Here is a 19,208-nt window from a genome sequence, read left to right as displayed (position 1 = left end):
GAAGCTGTACTGCAGAGAACACAGCTAAGCATCCATGAAAATCAGGCCCTAAAGAACTTTTCAGTAGGAATCAGTTGTAGATTAGAGCTGCAGGACTGGTATCCAAGCGATTAAGGGGGTGTATCTTAAGAAGAGTATTCTGACACACGGCAACTGTACTTTACTTGAGGGTTTTTTTGTGAAACAAGCTTTGAGCGTTATGTTTAGTGTGCATGACAACAGCAGTAATTGAGAACAAAGCTAAAATGGCAGGCAGCACTTAGGTTTAATCTATACACCAGACTGTACTGATTTAGCTAGACTCATCATATATAAGTGCTTGGGTATGGAGGATGTATGTCCAAACATTGCATTCTAGTCTTCAGATTGCTGCTAATTTGAGGCAAGACATTCAGGGCCTGAGTCTGACTTTGCACAGGACCAGTCCCAAGGCTTGTAGAGATCAGTGCGTGTAAATAAGGAGTTTTTCCACTGAAATCAATGACATTACAGTGGAGAGAAAGAAATTATCCTCCCCCCAACTCTTCTATGGCTCATTACAACTATTCTATTTTGCCACTTCTTTTCTCCTACATTGATAAACTGTTTGTAATTATGCCTCTCCAGATTGAGTTATTTTATTATTTCACTTTGTTTGGCATATTGGATCCCTGAGTGGCGGCTCTAAGCACAGCAGCACTACAAATAATAACCGATAGTAATAATTGTAATAGGAACTAATCACTCAAGGACAGCTACAAGTAGTGAAAAGAAAGGGTAGGTTGCAAAGAATTTTTGGAAATGTATAACTGCCTGACATGTAATTTGTGGAGTAGGGACCTAAAATAGGTATTGTGTTAGTAATACATGTAAATAAGCAGAAGAAATTTGACAATAAACTACAAATATATTTGTTTAATTTTCAACTGATAGGATTTCAAATTTTGGGGAGAACAGTTGATGATTTTTGGCTGCTCTCTCCCGTGATGCTAGTCCTTTGAGACAATGAGGATTGCTTTGGAGACTCTACAGAATTCTGGCCTTCAGTGTCTGGTAAAATAGTCGATTTTCTGTTGCTCCCTTCAGTTATGCTAGTCCTTCGAGAAGATGAGGCTTGCCATACAGTTTCTACAGAATTCTGTCCTTCAGATTCCAGTAAAACAGTTGACGATTTTCGGCTGCTCTCCCTGGTGACACTAGCCCTTCTAGAAGATGAGGCTTCCCATAGACGTTCTACAGAATTCTGGACTTCAGTGTCTGGTAAAGCAGTTGGTGATTTTATGTTGCTCTCACTTGTGATGCTAGCCCTTTGAGAAGACAAGGATTGCCTAGGAGATTCTGTAGAATTCTGGCCTTCAGTGTCCAGCAAAACAACAGACAATTTTCTCTGACTATCAGCAGGAATAATAGACTTGCTAGAAGATGACCTTTGTCTTAAAGATTCAACAGAATCTTGACCTTGTGAATCCTCTCTACTTTGTGGGAAATCATCAGGGAATTTTAGAGGAACTATTTCAGTTATTTTGGGCAGAGAAGTGATTTGTTCAGTGGGTTTCTTAATTAATTTTACTTTGCCAGTAATAATTTTTGGTTTAGAATGAGTGATTTTTTTGTCACCACTCTTTAAACCAGGTTTTTTAGGTTTAGCAGGTCTTTTTGCATGTACCTGTTGATATACTTCGGCCCAGTCTATCTGTGATGATAATCTTATGCCACTGCCTTTTAATTTTTTAAAGCCAAACATTATCTCCAGGAGTACTTTGGTTACAGGAACTGATATAAACCCAAGCTTTTCTGACAGTGACTTCTCATAGTTATATTTGTACAATACATGTTTGGCTGCATTTTCCACAAGAAAGTTAACAATCTCCTCTTGTCTTCTGTAAAGCTTGCCTTTCATGCGTCCACCTGATTGATCTTTATACAAAATCTGTCAGTAGGCAAAACAGTAAAAAAAGGTTATTCGTTAAAAAGTCAATTTAATACCAACATTTTAAATGTAAAATTTAGCAAGTTAACATTATTTCAAACATCTGAGGCACAACTTTGCAACCAAGTATATCTCCATGGTTTGCCATGAGCTGTTCTTGATTTATACTAATTTGACCGTTGGGCCAAATTCTGCTCTCTCTGTTAGGTGTAAATTGAAATAAATGGTATTAGTTTGGCAAGATAACTGCAAAGAGCATTTAGCCTATAAGCTGTGCATGTGAAGGGAATCATCCAAATTTTGGTTTGATTGCTGTTTTTATTTTATTTTATTTTTGTTATTTGAAAGTGGGGATGCAACATTGTGGATCACAATGGTATTTAGGTATTTAGGCTTTTAAAGGTGCAGTTGGGCATCTAGTGAGATTTTCACAAGAGTTTAGGTTCGTTCCTCCCATCAATTTCAGTGGGAGCGAGGGCATCTTTAAAAATCTGACTTGTTGTAACCTTCATGAATCTACCTATCTTCTCAAGACACTTTCCTTTACATATGTACATCAGAAAATATTTTCAGAGCATATCATCCCAGCTGCTGCTCTGAGGTAATATTGCTGTGATAAGCCCATCACTTGGATTTAAGATGAAACAAACATTTGCACCAAAGTTTGTCAAAGTGTTCATATGTTTGGTTCTGTTATTTTACTATATGTTAGGGAGGGCCTTCATTCTCTTTTTCCACTCCCAGTCTCTTTTTACTTAACAAACCCTTTTATATTTTCTAATTGTTGTAAGAATGTGACATAAAAGCTCTTTATGGTAGGGAAAGACAAATTTATTTGACCTTATTTAAAATATAATGGACTCCAGGTTCAGCTCAGACTCATATGTTAATGGGTTTTCAGTGTATGTAGGAGAGAATATGAGGAAGAGAAAGGGGAACTGAGTAAAATTATCTGTAAATAAACATTAATAAACTTAAGTATAGAAAGGTTTGGACATTCTAACTTCAGCATGGTATATAAATATTAATCTAATTAATAGCCAAATCTTGGTCCAGCTGAAGTCTAGTCCACTGGTTCCCAAATGTTATTGGTATATGTACACTTCCTTAAAACACTGATGTTTGAAGTACCTACCATCTATATTTCCTCTATTCTTTTCCATCTCTGTGCAGATTTTTTCTATATATGTGCAGAATAAATTTTTATGTGCACTGATGATGCACGTGTGAATATATACCACCAGTAGAAACAAAAAATCGAGCTGGGATGCTCTGCTAATCAGCTGGGCAGCAATTGAAACTGTACTGAGTGACCACAGAAGCACATAGCTTGCAGGGAACTTAATGTAAATATGGATTCACAGTAAAATAAGTTTTGAATCTGGTTGGTGGAAATCTGCCTGGGGTAAATTAGAAGAGAAGAGAGGGAGTCTGGGTGGAAGGGTTGGAGGCTATTAGGTTTAACGTTTGTTGGGAATTTTCAGACAAAACCATTTTTCATAACAAAATGCCCGTTTGTCAAAACAGAAACTTTTCAATAGAGCATCTCAGTTCAGCAAAACTTCTGCTAGGAAAAATCTGCAAATCCAGGATGGAATTTTCAGTCAAAACCAGAGAGTAAAAGAGACCAAATTCATTATATCCTTGTGGTCAGGGCACTCACTTGATATGTAGGAGACTGAAGTTCAAGTTGCTGCTCCAGTGCATATTTGATTTATACCAACAATTCTACCTGAAGATATTGAGAAAAACTCACCCCCTGAATAATCTGTGGTCAGGGTACTCACCTTGGGTGTGGAAGATACAAGTACAAATCCTGGTCTGACCAGGGACTTGAATCTAGGTCACCCACATCACAAATGAATGCCCTATTCACAGAATATTGGCTGATCTGAGGTGAGGTTGGGATTTCTCACTTTGTTGCTGGGAACAGTTTTCTGTGAGAGACCAAGGGAAAGAGTGTGAAAGATCTCACTTTTGTCCTGATGTGGAATAGGAAAATTTATGAAATCACAACAAATATCATAAGATATGAATACCATTTCTTAGCTCTAATCAGGGTTGGCCTTACCATGAGGTGAACTGAGGCGGCTGCCTCAGGTGCCAGACTGTGTGTGTGTGTGTGTGTGTGTGTGTGTGTGTGTGTGTGTGTGTGTGTGTGTGTGTGAGGGGAAGGGGAAGGGCACAGGCACCACTAGGACCCAGAAAATTGAGACCTTTCAAAGTTTTGGCCCAAGTGAGGGAGTATGGGGATGTCCCGATTATCTTTCTGAGTTTACTCCCATAGCCTTTGGATCTCCCGAACCTACCCACAAGGCAGTGGAGAATTTTCTGTCAGGGTTCTCTTCCCTGGGGTGATGTAAAGAGTCACTATTCCTTGGATGCTGGTGATCAATCCTGGTTCATTCACCAATCAGATTATCCAAAGTAAACCAGGGACCCAAGTATACCAGACCCTCAACCAACAGAGTGAAGGGATAGGACAGCCTCATTTAATGGCGGGTTGCACTCGCCATGTCACAACACCAGCATTGGGCACTTGTGACTTTTAGTCAGAGCATCGGATACCACCCAATGTCCCATCACAACTTGGTAATGTTGCCACTGCTAGTCCGCGGCTGCATAGTTGCATGACAAAGAGCACTTATTTTGCAGCAAACCTCTGAAAAGAGGCCCCCTCCTACCTGCCACCTGGAGATGTGCCCAGGAGTATGCAGCTCTACCAACCGAGCTCTGTCATGTGAGCTCTGTCATGTGAGCCTGCCCACATTCAGTTTCTTGTAGAATTGGGGCCCTAGTTTATTACGTTCCTACTGGAAAATTAGCCAATTAATATTAAACCCAACATTCTAGTAAAAGCCACCACAATCATCACCACAAGTCAACTCTTTTCTTTACATTGGTGCAGCCTCCCACCGTTTCCCCTGGTGCTGGTTATGATCTCATTGAGCAAACGCCCTGCTTCAGAGTGGGCATTGGAAACTGAGTCTTCACATCCCGAATGAGTGCTCTGAGTATCAGGATATAGGGTTAAAGAGATGGAGGCATCACCAACACTATTTCCTCAATTTTACAAGTGGCTCCAAAGTCCTCTTATGAATCCATCCCTTTGTTTTCCAATTTCCCTTGCTTTTATTTAAAAAAAGAAGTTATTCCCAAAATCTAAGTGAAAATCTAAGTGAAATGTTTAGTTTTGGGTTGAATAAAGAGTTTTTTCAATTCAGACTTTAAAATGTTTCTTTTTCATTCCATCAGGATTTGGTTTCAGGATGCCACCAAGTCATTTATTTTTTTTCAGGTTTTCAGAACTAGCAACAAACTAAAAAAATCAGATGTTCATACAGCTATACTCCAGTGTAGTTGCAATGAGAGGATTTCATAATGACCACTGTCAATGCTCCTAAATTGAACACGATCCTACAATGACTGAATCTGAATTTTGAGTTCACACTATTCAAATGCATATGAAATTAGGCAAAAATAGTTAATTTTCTTTCTGATTCTTAAATAGAGTTTATACACTATGAAGTAGGTAAAAATAGCACCAAGCACAATGGACTAATAACAGTATTCAAGTATTCCAGATATATGATCATAAATAATTTTGTTTGAACTAAAAAAGCAAAGGTACCTGGGAAAATTGAAGTTCCTCATCTACTATTGGTGGTTTCTTTGACTTAGGTTTAGGAAGTGGGGGTGGCACATATTTTGGTTTGGGTGGAGGTTTCTCAGCTGGTGGCCTTGGTTTGGATTTAGGGAGTGGGGGTGGTACATATTTTGGCTTGGGTGGAGGTGGCTCAGATGGTGCCCTCGGCTTGGATTTAGGAAGTGGGGGTGGCACATACTTTGGTTTGGATGGAAGTTTCTCAACTGGTGATTTGGGCTTGGACTTATGATGTTTTGATTTTTCTGTAGATTCTCTTGTCTCTGACATGAGTTCCTTTCCCTCTTTTGTACTTTCCTCCTCCTCCTTTGCATTTTCTGAAACTGTTTGAGTTGACTCATCAATATTTCCAGGCAGAGGTTGGGAATCGCCAGTAATGCCAGAGTAATCACCCATGCTAAATAAAGGGGATCCATCTTTCTTAGTTGCATCCAATATTTCTAGAATGGCTTGGTTTACAATATCTTGAAGAGCAGAGAATAATTTATTTTCTTCTAAGAAATCAAATAGTTCCTCATCAGGATAATAGAGAGCAGTAGCAGATGGAGTTGGTTGTTTCAGGACTTTTGTGATTTCTTTTTCAATGTGTTTAATATCAAAAGATGAGTCTCCTTCAAGCTGAGATCTATCTTTCTTCTTGGTCTTAGAGAAAAAATCTGATGCAGCTCGTTCATGGAGGCCAACAGAAGACTCTGCCAGTTGTGCCCAAATGTGAAAGTGTTCTTGGCGAAAATAATAATCAGCTGATTTTTCTGTAACACTCTGTAAGAACAAAAAGAAGGTTATGATCTGAAAGGAGTAAATAAGTGTAATGGATAAAAGCATAAAGAAGCATTCAGAATTTGTAGCAAAGGAAGGAAATGAGGTAAGTTTCAATGGACAAATCCTATGTCAGATGTGAGAGAGGGGTCCTGGAACCTGAACCCCTGGGAAATGTATTCAAGTCTGAAGTTGGTCTGAACTGGTCCTTTTCAAATATTGGTTCTGGGATGGATCCAAAACCAGAAGGACGTATTTTCTGTTTGGATGCACACAACTATTCTGAGAACATTCCCATGAAATGGCACCAAACAGGATAAGAACAGTTGCTCTCATGAGTCATCCAGCACATAGACCTAAAATTGCAAGATTGCAGTACAGGCTGAACTTCTTTAGTCTGGCACCCTTGGGACCTTTAGAATGCTAAATTAACTGACCATTGCTGAACCAGAGAATTTGCTGAACCACTGAAAGTCAATATTGTCTAGCAATATTACCCACACACACACTACTCACTATGGTTTTAGAAGACATTTAGGGGTAAACTAGAGCTAAAGAACAGCACAGAACACTGAGGCTATGTCTACACTACAGGGTTTTTGCGCAAAAACCTACAGAACATCCACACCTCAAGCGCGTTTTTGCGTAAGAATATTTTCAGTGAATCAACAGAACAGAGGATTTTTTCCGGTGTAGGTATTCCTCTTTCTACGAGGAATAACTCCTTTTTGTGCAAGAGTTCTTGTGCAAAAAGGTGTGTGGATGGGAAACGGGGTTTTTGCGCAAAAACAGGCTATCAAAAGAAGCACAGTTGCCCTGGTGGCCATTCTGTTAATGGCGATCAGAGCTTTCTTGTGAGAGAGCATCCATGCAATCTGGATGCTCTCTTGTGCAAAAGCACATCGCTTTTCTGATGTGCTTTTGGAGAGTGGACACGCTTTTGCACAAGAAGTTTTTGTGGAAGATCTCTTCCGCAAAAAGCTTCTTGAGCAAGAAGCCTTCAGTATAGATGCAGCCTAAGAGCCAGGACTGGTGTCTGTAAACAATCCTTACAGGACCACTGGAACATGGACCACACTCATGATAAGTGGACATCCAGCTAAGTAAAATCATGCTGGACCACAAATGTTGTTGGATCAGAGAAAGATGGACCGAGGAGGTTCAACCTGTAAAATAAAAATAAAACCCAAGCCTGAATTGGGCAGCTTTCATTTGGCCTCAAATTCTGTTGCCAGCTTTTGTAGATTTATCACAAATCTTGAAAAAATTGTATTATGTTTGAAACCCAAGCTCCACTAGTCAACTAGTGAATTCTAGAGAACCTGAGATTTTATATTTTTAAATAAGTCATTTTGTAGCATCATGGTTGTTGAGAAAAGCCTGAAAATGTGACCTAAATAAAGGCTCAGAAACCAGAAGGCAAATAAAAAGAATCCTAAATTAATTATCTGTGATTTTTAGGTACATGATTCATGGTTTCTGAATTATTGGGCTAGCAATGCTGCCCACATATGAACCTTTAGAATAAATCAGATCCAGATCCAAACAGCATTTTCTTAGCCTATTTTCAATGTACATATCCATTTTCCAGTGTATTGTACCAATTAGCTTCTTTGAGACTACTCAAAGTACATCCTGTAGTGAAGGGAAAAGTAATGGAAAACCCATGCAGGAAAATGCTGCAGTTCTACAGCAGTGTAGAGCACACAAAAGGGCCTCAAATCAACTCAAGAGATGAGTAGCAGCCCACATCTGAAATGCAAATCACTGTCTTTTCCAGGTCTGTACAGCCCAGGCCAGAACAAGGGAGCCTTCTGTGATGACATGAAGCAATATACATTGTGCTTACTCAAACCGGGAGCTGAAAAGCCAGAGTGGGGTAAGTTGCTCAACATTTTCTATTATAAGACCCTATTGTCAGCAGTTTATAATTTTGCCAAACTTTAACCATTCAGGCTGAAATTTTCCATAGCTGATGTCTGTTTCAGGATGAATAGTTTTTAGAACATTTCAACAAAAAAGTTTCAGCCATTTCTCAGAAGGAGATTAGGAAAAAATGTGCTGTTTTGCTGATACTAGAAAATTAATACAACTGTTTCATTAAGTTCTATCACAGCTTTGTGGAAGGAACTTCAAGTTGGCTGCAGGGTGGCAGGAGGGAAGGGAGTCACCTTTGTGTCAGGGACATGCCTTATGCTTTCCCCATAAAATAAACCCAAAGTTGGCCAAGTTATGAGCCTTTGAAAGACCCAGTTTGCCTGAGTGAAGCAGTGCCTTGCTAGTGTCTGACAGCTAAATTCTACAACAGTCCATTTGCAGTGGGCGTGCACAGAGGTGCAGAAACTGAGCAGGACTCTCCTGACAGTTGCACCTCATAGGAATCAGGGGCTGCTGTAATTCTCGACCTAGAAACTGGTAGCAGGGAGACTCCCTCTCTTGTGGTCCCCTCGCTGTCACTCAGGCAGCGAGGAGATAGCCAGACTGGAATATAGAGAGGTGAGGAGCCAAGGCTGGGGTAGTGTTGCGGGTGATGCTGTTGAGGAGCTGAGGGGAAGTGGACTGGGAATGAGACATGGCACTGTGGCATGGAGGAGAACGACTAGCATGAAGAATTAAAGATGGGTGATGGAGCCTGTAACTGGGAAAAGAACTGGGGACTAGGGTTAGGTTTTGGTGGGACTAGGGCATGTAGGATTACACTCCTCTGAAAACCTGGAACAGAACCCAGAATTCATCCATCCTCAATAGCCCCATCGCTTCAAGCAGTTACTGTAAAATATTTCTGAAGCTTCTATTAAAATTTTGTAACTTTATTTCTTAGATCTTTTATCTGCCATGGTTCCTTGGCTGATTACATAAACCAGGTTTCACTGTATCTTCTGGTTTGGTGCAGATTCATGGCTTTTATAATAGTTGGATTCTTTTACACTTTTAATTCTTTTAATTTCAGAGCTGGCTGTGCCAGTCTTACCTCACCACCATATTATGCTTGAATAATGCAGTGCCCTTCAAACAAGGGGAAACATGCTCCATGAATTCTTTTATTGGAGCTAAATCCAATGCTGTACTACATGAGTAACCTAGTAGATGGTTAGGGGAACAGGGCATAAGAAGCCTCCTACCTCCCAGCCCTGCAAAGAAGCTAGTACACCATAGAGCACTAGGGTTGGAGAGTTCATCTGCACAGGCAAGGCCATCATAGGTCTTATAGGAAATGGTCTGCTGACTAGGTGGCATGGCTAAGTCCCCAGCTGGCAAGCATACATGCTGTTATGCTGTTGGGCATGTGCTACCTGTGAGCTATGTCTACACTGCAGGCTTTTTGCGCATGAACAGCCATGCATGCATATTCTTGCGCAAGTAAATTTACAGTAAAGCATCAGAAAAGGGCTTCTTGCGCAAGAGTTATTCCCTCCCCACAAGGAATAAGCCCTCTTGCACAAGAGCTCTTGCGCAAGAAGGCAGTGTGGACGGGCAACAGGGGTTTCTTGCACAAGAAAGCCCTATGGCTAAAATGGCCATTAAGAGCTTTATTGTGCAACAGAGCATCCATACTACCATGGATGCTCTTGCGCAAAAGCACATCTCTTGCGGAAAAGCATATGGCAGTGTGGACGCGCTCTTCCGTAAGACCTTGTGCACAAGAACTCTTGTGCAAAACAGTTCTTGTACAAAAAGTCTGCAGTGTAGACATAGCCGAGGAGGTATATGCCTGGATGCTGCCTCTCCTGAGCCATTTCATCATGCTCTTGCAGAATGTCTCTTGTGTTAAGCCAGTAGTAGGCACAGATCCTTATCTCTTCCCCTGCCAGTGAGGCACTTTGTGGTAAAGGCTGGATTTTGTGCCCTGTGTATGTCTATGATGCTATAAAAGTAGTGTCTGTGATGGAGTGTCTGGCCTACACTGGCCCTAACAAAGATTAAATTGATTTCTGGGAGAGGGCGGGGACTGTGGAGCAAGCAATTATGGCATACAGGCAGTCCCCGGGTTACGTACAAGATAGGGACTGTAGGTTTGTTCTTAAGTTGAATCTGTATGTAAGTCGGAACTGGCGTCAGCCGCTGCTGAAACTGATCAGTTTCAACCGCGGCTGAATCTGGACGCCAGTTCTGACTTACATATAGATTCAACTTAAGAAACCCAGGCGTCCCCAAGTCAGCTGCTGCTGAAACTGATCAGCGGCTGATTCTAGGAAGCCTGGGGCAGAGCAACTCGGCCTCGGGCTTCCTGTAGTCAGCCGCTGGTCAGTTTCAGCAGGCTGACTTGGGGACGCCTGGGGCAGAGCAGCTGGGGTGCTCCTGGGTTGCTCCAGTAGCGCGGCTCCTCGGCGCTACTGGAGCAACCCAGCAGCACCCCAGCTGCTCTGCCCCAGGCGTCCTGATTCAGCTGCTGCTGAAACTGACCAGCAGCGGCTGAATCAGGACGCCTGGAGCAGGGCAGCTGGGGTGCTGCTGGGTTGGTCCGGAGTGGCGCTGCGGGACCAACCCGGCAGCCCCCAGCTGCTCTACCCCAGGGGTAGGCAAGAAAAGCCTGGTCTGCTGGGGGAGGGGATCACTAGCTGCACCCCCCCCAGCAGACCAGGGAGACGGGGGTGGCAGGACCGCCCAAGTCCTCCACGGCTTTGCTTCGTCTCCCTGGTCTGCTGACCTGGGAGACGCGGAGCAAAGCCGCAGAGCACGCGGGCAGCGGGACAGTCCAGGCGCGCCACGGCTGTCCCACTGCTGGCGTGCTCCGAGGCTTTGCTCCCCATCTCCCTGGTCTTCTGGTCGGGAGACGGGGAGCAAAGCCACGGAGCACGCCCGCAGGGGGACAACTCAAGCACGCCCGGGCTGTCCCGCTGCGGGTGTGCTCCAAGGCTTTGCTCCCCGTCTTCCTGCAGACCAGGGAGATGGGGAGCAGCTTTTCTCGCCCCGGAGGACGGGGGCGGCGGACCGTGGCACATCTGGGCGTCCCGCCGCTCCCATCCTCCGGGGCGAGAAAAGCCCCGTTCGTAACTGCGGATCTCGTAACTCGGGGACTGCCTGTATAGCAGTTAATTTGGGCCCAGCTGGGGCTGTATAAATAGGGGCTCCTGGAGAGGAAGAAAACATACTCTTCTGCCAGCTGTGGAGGAGGAGGGACCTGGCTGCCATGGAGACTGCAGAGGCTTCTTGAGACAGAATAATACTGGGGAAAATGGTAGACTGAGATGGGGTGGGGAGTGTGCTGGCCATGCAACCTCCCAGACTGAGGCCTTGCTCTCAAAGCCTGAGGGTACCAGGGCTGCAGGGAGGCAGTTAGGGCAGCAAAAAGCAGCAAGACCTCCTCCCCCTTCCAATGATGAATGGTCATTTCAGAGTGCAGTTTGGCCCTGTGGCAGGGGCTAGATGAAAACTGGCAGTAGGTCACTGAGGCAAGATGGATATAGGGGGTTGGTGTTCCCTGGGAGGAGAGGGCCACAGAGTGCAGAGGCATTGCAGTAGGGCAGAACTGGAAGGAAAAGGCACTGAGGGCAGGAAGGGACCCGGGTCCTGAACCAGAGCACGAGACAGGTAACTAAGGGCAAGCAGAAGGCATTCTGAGGCAGGAGAGCCAATTCCTTGAGTGACCAGCAGGAGGTGCTGCAACAGTGAGTTCTGACTCTGTTACAGTGCCAAATAAAATTTGGGAGTATTTTCCTTCCTATTTTAATCTTATGAAAAATAGTTCTAAAACTAAAAGAGAAGTGTAGAAATACCTTTGTATGGAATATCCCAGACACTTCCTCTGTCCTGCTCCTCATCTCTTTCTTTGGGATTTGGGCTACAAACTTATCCAGCATGCATTGATCCTGATGTTTAAATTTACCTCTTAGTCTATGCCCAGTCTTGCTTCTTAAACATTCTGTGCATTCTTCCTCTGAGCTGGATATGGATGGATAATGATATGAGCTGAAACAATCACATTGCTTTCCACAGGAGAAGGCCAAAGACTCACTTTCTGGTCTAGAACTGACATCTTTGAAATCAAATAAGCCCTCTTCATCCTCAACCATTGCTTCCTTTATTTTATGGATTGCCTCTTCCATGATTTCCTGGAGGCTGTCCAGTGCATCCATGTCAACCAAAAAGTCCACAAAGTTGGAGAACTCCTGTGCAGCTCCATGGAAATTAGAGAAGGGATCATCCTGATTCCCTTTTTTCTCCCCATTGTCACTCTGAAATGCTCTAAAAGATAAAACATCTGATGATACAGCTGGATTCTGGCATCCACAGGGAGAAGCTGCTCTCAGGAGGGCTTTCCAGTCATAGGTATTTCTCACTTGGGCGACAGTTGGCTTGGTTGAGAATTTGTCTCTCTGTAAGTAAACAAAGCAGGGAGTGTCATTAGTCAGAGTTGAAAGCTTGAGATAGTCTAGTTTTTCACTGGCTTTTACAGCCTTAAGTGTAGAGTTGCTATTGTAATTTCATAATAAAGCAAGAGAAATTATATTTTAGAATAATCCTGCATATTCAGGACAAAGGCTTTAAAATTCTTTGCGCTATTCTGGTGTTTTTTTTTTCTATGATAACTAGATTTTGCAAGAATTAGTGAAGGTAACTGCACAATATCTCATGAAAGAGGAATGTTTTATTACTCCCATTTTATAAATGAGGAAACTGAGGCACAGTGGTTTAGTTCAGCTCACACTGGGTCTGTCTACAGTGCTATTTATTCCAAAATAAGCTATTCTGGAAAAAATACTCTGAAATAGCTTATTTTGAAATAGCATGTCTACTCTACAGGGAAGCCTCAAAATTAGTCCAAAGCAGGTTTCCCTAATGCAGACATGCTAGCTCAATTTAGAGCACCAAGAATAACTGGGGTGTGATTACTTTGAATGGCCTGGGGAAGGAACTATTTTGAAATAGCAATAGTGGAGCATCCACACTACAGCTATTCTGAACATAGGCATGCGCAGCACATTTCATTAGGGTGTGCACCCAAAGATTTTTTTTAAAATGTACTTTGACCCCCATTAGCCACACCACCTGACCCTCATTAGCTACGCCTCTGGGGATAATACTTTTGAGGCAATATGGACACATGACCAAATAAAAGGTGTCATGTGACACCCGCCCCTCCCCAAGGACTTTTCTCACCATCCTCTTACCAATAGGGATTAGTTTGGCCCTCACCAACACTCTGCAACTACCCTGCAATTCCTTTAACCCAATGTGTGTGACATTAACTCGGGGTTGGAGAGGCTGGGGGAAGAATCCCCTCTAAGAGTTTCCTCCCATGAGCACAATAAATGTTGTGTTGTGCACCAGTACTAAGTTTGTGGCTTGTTTGGATGTGCCACTGTGGCACCCAAGTTATTAATAAGTATCTTAGAAACCTCTACCCTTTCCCTCTGCTGCCACATCTCCTCCCCTTGGTCCATCAGCTCCCCTGGTGCCTGCTGACCCCCCTCCAACCCCTCACCCACCTCTGCTGTCCTGACTCCTGCCCTTCTCATTGCCCTTAGCCTTCCTGAGACCTGCTCCCCCTCCACCAGCCCTTCCCTCCCCCCTGTGCCCACTCCTCCAGTAGCCCCACTCTGATCATGTGAGCTACCCCTCCTCATCCCCTCTCCTAACACCTCCCACTACACACCTGCCCTGCCTCTCTCCTCTGGTGCTGGTCCCTCCCCTGCAGGTGTCTGCCCTTCTGCTTCAACCCCAGAATCCCCTGGCACCTGCACCTTCCATTAGCCCTGCACCCTCCTGATGCCTCCCCCTTCCCTCACTGCGCCTGCCCCCTTTGCCCTCTTTTTCCCTGATGCCCACCCCCTCACCATCCTCTGCCCCCATTCCACTCAGTGCCCCATGCCCTCACACATGCCTTGCTCCATCCCTGCCTTCCTCATGCCCACCCCTTCTTTCAAGCCTTCTCCCGGTACTTCCCCTTCTCTCCTCTAGCCCCCCAAAACCCTTATCCTCTCCTCTCCTAGCATCATCCTGTCCCCCCTCTCACTGACATGTCCCCTCCTGCCCTTTTCCTCATTGTCTCCACTTGGCCCCCTAGCATTTCTGTCTCTCCTCCACTCTGTCCCTTGGTGCCTTTCCCTTTCTTCTCCTGGCCTGCCCTCCTCCCCTCAGCACAAGCCCCTTCCTCTCTGACTCTTTCCCCCTATTTTTCCCTCCTCCTCCAGCAGCTGCCAGCTGGTCTGTAACAGAGTTCTAGGGTCACCCTGACTGTCACCCTTCTGGTGCTCCTCCTACTCTGTCTTTCTTAGGTTTCTCAGCCTCCTTTTGGGCCACAAACCCCCACCCCGCAGTCTCTGGTTCCCAAAGTTCCGGCAGTCCCCATCACTTGGTGCCTGCTTCGGGTCTGACTCATAGGGTTGCCAGGTGTCCAGTTTTCTACCAGACAGTCCGTTTTTTGGGGCTTCTGTCTGGTAAAAAAAAAATCCAGAAAATACCCGACACATGCAATGTCTGGTATTTTCTGGTTTTCTGGCTGGGTGCCACACTGAAGCCTGGCAGTGGCAGGGGGAATGACTGGAAGGTGGGGTACAATCGGCACTGGGAGCCTCTAGTGGGGAGGGGGCAGCTGCCAGGAAGAAGGGGGAGCAGGAAGCAGAGCTGGAGGGGGGTTGAGGAACGCGGGGTTGGCAGGGAGGAAGAGGGGGGCTGGGAGGAAGGGGGGATGGGAAGCAGCTCTTAGGGAGCGGGGGCCAGCAGCATTGCCCCCGACCCTTCCCCTCCCCTCCCCTCCCCTCCCTACCCCAGGCCAGCCGCATTGCCCCCGACCCTGGGCCCCTCCCACCCTGAGCCCAGCCGTGCTGCTCCCTGCCCCGAGCCCGACCCCCCCAACACCCCAAGCCCAGCCGTGCTGCCCCCGACTCCCCCCGCCTCAGGCCCAGCCATGCTGCTCCCACCCCCGCCTCCCCACCCCAAGCCCAGCCGTGCTGCTCCCGACCCCAGTCCCCCCTCCCACCCCAAGCCCAGCCGCGCTGCTCCCATCCCCTGCCCGGGGGCGGGCACACCCCCCCCCCAACTTCCCGCCTGGGGTTTAAACTTACCTCGCTTGCTGGGGAGGCGGGGTGATGATTCTGCTCCCTGCCACCTGTTTCCGTGGGGTCCTAAGACCCTCTGGTTTTAACCACACATGTCATAGAATCATAGAACTGGAAGAGACCTCAGGAGGTCATCAAGTCCAGCCCCCTGCTCTAGGCAGGACCAATCTCAACTAAATCAACCCAACCAGGGCTCTGTCAAGCCGAGACTTAAACACCTTTAGGGATGGAGACTCCACTACTTCCCTAGGTAACCCATTCCAGTGCTTCACCACCCTCTTAGTGAAATAGTTTTTCCTAATATCCAACCTGGACCTCTCCCACCACAACTTGAGACCATCGCTCCATGTTCTGTCATCTGTCACTACTGAGAACAGCCTCTCTCCATCCTCTTTGGAACCTCCCTTCAGGAATTTGAAGGCTACTATCAAATCCCCCCTCACTCTTCGCTTCTGCAGACTAAACAGACCCAAGTCCCTCAGCCTCTCCTCATAAGTCATATGCTCCAGCCCCCTAATCATTTTGGTTGCCCTCCGCTGGACCCTCTCCAATGCATCCACATCCTTTTTGTAGTGGGTGGCCCAGAACTGGACACAATACTCCAGATGTGGCCTCACCAAAGCCGATAAAAGGGGAATAATGACATCTCTGGATCTGCTGGCAATGCTCCTCTTAATGCAACCTAATAAGCCATTAGCCTTCTTGGCTACAAGGGCACACTGTTGACTTATATCCAGCTTCTCATCGACTGTAACCCCCAGGCCCTTTTCTGCAGAACTACTACTTAACTGGTTGGTCCCCAGCTTGTAACTATGCTTGGGATTCTTCCATCCCATGTGTGGCAAACCCTGCACAGCATCCGTTCTCCAGCGCACCAGGGCGGCCCTGTGAAACATTAGGGTGTGCCTGGGCACACCAGGCACACCCCGTGCGCATGCCTATTATTCTGAAATAGCTGTTTTGGAATAGATGTTACTCCTTGTGGAATGAGATTTACAGAAATCAGAATAAACCATCCATTATTTTGAATTAATTTTGAAATAACAGAATTGCTGTGTAGATGCTCACATTGTTATTTTGGAATACCGGCTGTTATTTCAAAATAATGCTGCTGTGTAATGCTGTACTGTGACACTGTCAAGCACTTATACCACAGTGCGTGACAGTGTCCTTTGCCAGCTCTAATTTTTGTGATTCTAATATTCACTTTGCAAGGAAAGAAGGTTAAACATTATTTCTGTTGAACAACTTTGAATGTGACCCTGACACTGGTTGCAGGTGTAGAAGGACTAAGTATTGAATCAGGTGCATTAACTGGGCTTGTGAAAGTTTGTGTAAGTCTAGAAGAGGAAACCATATCACTCAGCTGGGGAAGCATTAATATAGAGATTGTAATGAGCTGTAATAACCAGCCTGTTCTTTACAAAGGCTACTTGCCATTTCTCTCCTTCCACATCATGCGCCTTCCCCCACCAAATCACGTTTTACCGACAGCAAGCTGAACAGAAATATCATTAGCAAAATATAGCATGCCTGATCCTTCTTCCTTTGCAGCCTTTTCACAACACTCCAACTGCACTGATCTCAGTAGTTACAATTGATATATGCCAAGTGCAAAGGTCAATCAAGCTCATGCTGGTGGGTGCAGAATGGGGGGGAAGGATGCCAGGAGCATGTGTATATAGTACTGGTGTAAATAGGGGGGTGAAGATGAGGTATGCTGGGAGGCACTGAGGTACAACTCTACTTTATGCTGATTAGGCCTCAACTGAAGTATTGTGACATGTAACTCTTCTGGTTAATGGTGGTTGCAAATGTGGCTCCTAAGTCATATAACTGTGAGTACCACTGGGATAAGGTGTGTGAGAGTGGGCAGTGCAAGTGCTGGTGGGAGTGAGAAGAGTGAGGAAACTGGTGAAGAAGGATGATTTGCAGGTGTGATGTAGTAAGGATGCTGTGTATGTGAGCTGGTGAGGTGTATGAGAGCAAGGGATGTGTATGAAAGAGAGTTGGAAGTATTAGGATGGGGGAAATGAAATCTGTGGAGTGAAAATGGATATATAGGATGAACAGGTGGGACCAGAAATCTTTCCTTTGAATTAGAAATGAAAGGTTGATTATTGGGGTGACTCCAGGTAGGAAAGTGTTGCAGTCCCAGGGCATCCAGTTACTTCTGTCTGCAGTGTTATTAGTTTAAATAATTAAATCCTGATCCCAGTGTGCACAGATGGCTGGATGAATCCCTAAAAATGCAAACTAAGGGGGCATTTTCTCTTTCCTACCTGAGCTCCTTGAAGATCTTCATCATCTGCCAAATAGCCTGAGTAGCAGTGGCCTTCCATGGTGCTGAAAGGACAGCGACTCTCTGTCCTCTCTTGCCTGCAGCTCCCTTTACCTCCTCATTCTGCTGAAGCTGCACAGCACTCTGGAAAGATTTTCCCACACAGAAGAGCTCTTGAGGGAATAGAGATACACAGCACTGGTGAAATCTTGACCATATTTAAATAAGTGGCAGTTTTACCATAGTCTGCAGTGGGGCCAGGATTTCACACCATCTGTCAAAGATCCTCTGCAATCTCCATCCACATGCTCATCTCATCCAAAAGCCTTAGAAATACTTCAGTCTAAAAGAAAATTCTAAAAGGAAATCCAAGCAGATTTCTAGATCAGATGAATTAGTCACAAGGTCAGAATAAACTGGAGCCATTCTGGATTTACCTCCATGTAAATGAGAGCAGAATTTAGCCCATGATAGCATATTTAAAATACCACCAAATGTCTAATTGCTATACGTCATTTCTAACCTCCTGATAAAAATGTAAGAATGGGTGTACCGGGTCAGGTCAAAGGTCCATCTTGTCTAGTGGCCAATGCCAGGTGCCCAAGAGTGAATGAACAGAACAAGGAATCATCAAGTGATTCATCCCGTCACTCATTCCCAGCTTCTGGCAAATAAATTTACTCCTTGCAGTTGTATTTAATACTTACAGCTGCTTTTGTGAAGGCTTAATTAGGCAATTAGAGTCTGTGGCATCCAAGACTTCGATTTCTTATTATTTGTTTCAGTGCTGTAAGATTTCAATATGGAAATTGCCTAATTCAGAAGTTAGCAGATGAGACCTTCAGTGGACAAGACCTTGAAGCCATAAGGGAGAAACCTGACTTGAAGAATTCAGATGGAAAACAGATGAGCTAAGCACATCAGAACCCTCACCCTCTCTTCCAACAAGTCTTCCCCGGTGATTGTTGTGTAGGAGATTCTATTTATTTGTACAAAAAATTCCATACATTTGCATAGTGGTTTCTATGCATTTCCATGGAGGATTCCATTCATTTGCATAGCATGACCTGGCTGATGAAAAAGCAGTTCCATGCTTTCATTTTATTGATTCTAAGAATCACCTCCCTTTATTATTCTGCAGAAATCATAAATAATATTCTGCATACAATTAGTTGTGCATTAAAAGTTTTTAAATATAGTGACAATGTCTCTTCAGGATGCCACCTGGAACTGGAGCACCACTGAACCCTCTGACACACCTTGTGGAGTTATAGCAGCCATTACTTACAAGCTGTCTGGAGTATTCTCAGGAAGGCTCACCAGATGGGAGATAAAATTCTCCTAATGGTTTTTGTTTTCCTTAATGGCTCCTTGCCCTAATAAGCCCTTCCCAACCAGCTATCTAGACTGGAAGTATCTTGTCTAGAGAGCATTACTACATTTGAAGTACAGATACATATCTCACATGATCCATTTGTACCCAAGGCATCATAATTATGCCATAATCATATCAAAATAATATCACTGTGAAGAATATGGAGTTACAGTGTCACAAATATGTTCAAATATAAATTATATAAGGTCTGTTTGCAG

The 19,208-nt window shown here is 44.7% G+C and overlaps 1 protein-coding gene across 2 annotated transcripts; it reads right to left on the bottom strand.

Moving 5' to 3' along the window:
• Nucleotides 1-916: 916 nt before the first annotated feature.
• Nucleotides 917-18,580, bottom strand: CCDC116 (coiled-coil domain containing 116). 2 transcript variants are annotated; one of them, XM_075898276.1, is made up of 6 exons: nucleotides 18,323-18,580; nucleotides 17,856-17,971; nucleotides 17,617-17,759; nucleotides 12,050-12,649; nucleotides 5,541-6,335; nucleotides 917-1,909 (listed from the first exon to the last, which is right to left on the bottom strand). In XM_075898276.1, exons 3-6 carry the CDS (start codon nucleotides 17,674-17,676, stop codon nucleotides 917-919), a joined length of 2,448 nt encoding a protein of 815 aa, XP_075754391.1. In that variant the 5' UTR covers nucleotides 17,677-17,759; nucleotides 17,856-17,971; nucleotides 18,323-18,580. The 2 variants fall into 2 exon arrangements, with proteins under 2 accessions (XP_075754391.1, XP_075754390.1); XM_075898275.1 differs by lacking the exon at nucleotides 17,856-17,971 and having other exon boundaries at nucleotides 17,617-17,788.
• Nucleotides 18,581-19,208: the final 628 nt, after the last annotated feature.

The sequence above is a fragment of the Pelodiscus sinensis genome, chromosome 15, assembly GCF_049634645.1.
Source record: "Pelodiscus sinensis isolate JC-2024 chromosome 15, ASM4963464v1, whole genome shotgun sequence".
In the NCBI taxonomy this organism is placed as follows: Eukaryota; Metazoa; Chordata; order Testudines; family Trionychidae; genus Pelodiscus; species Pelodiscus sinensis.
This window is presented reverse-complemented; position numbering and strand designations above follow the sequence as displayed.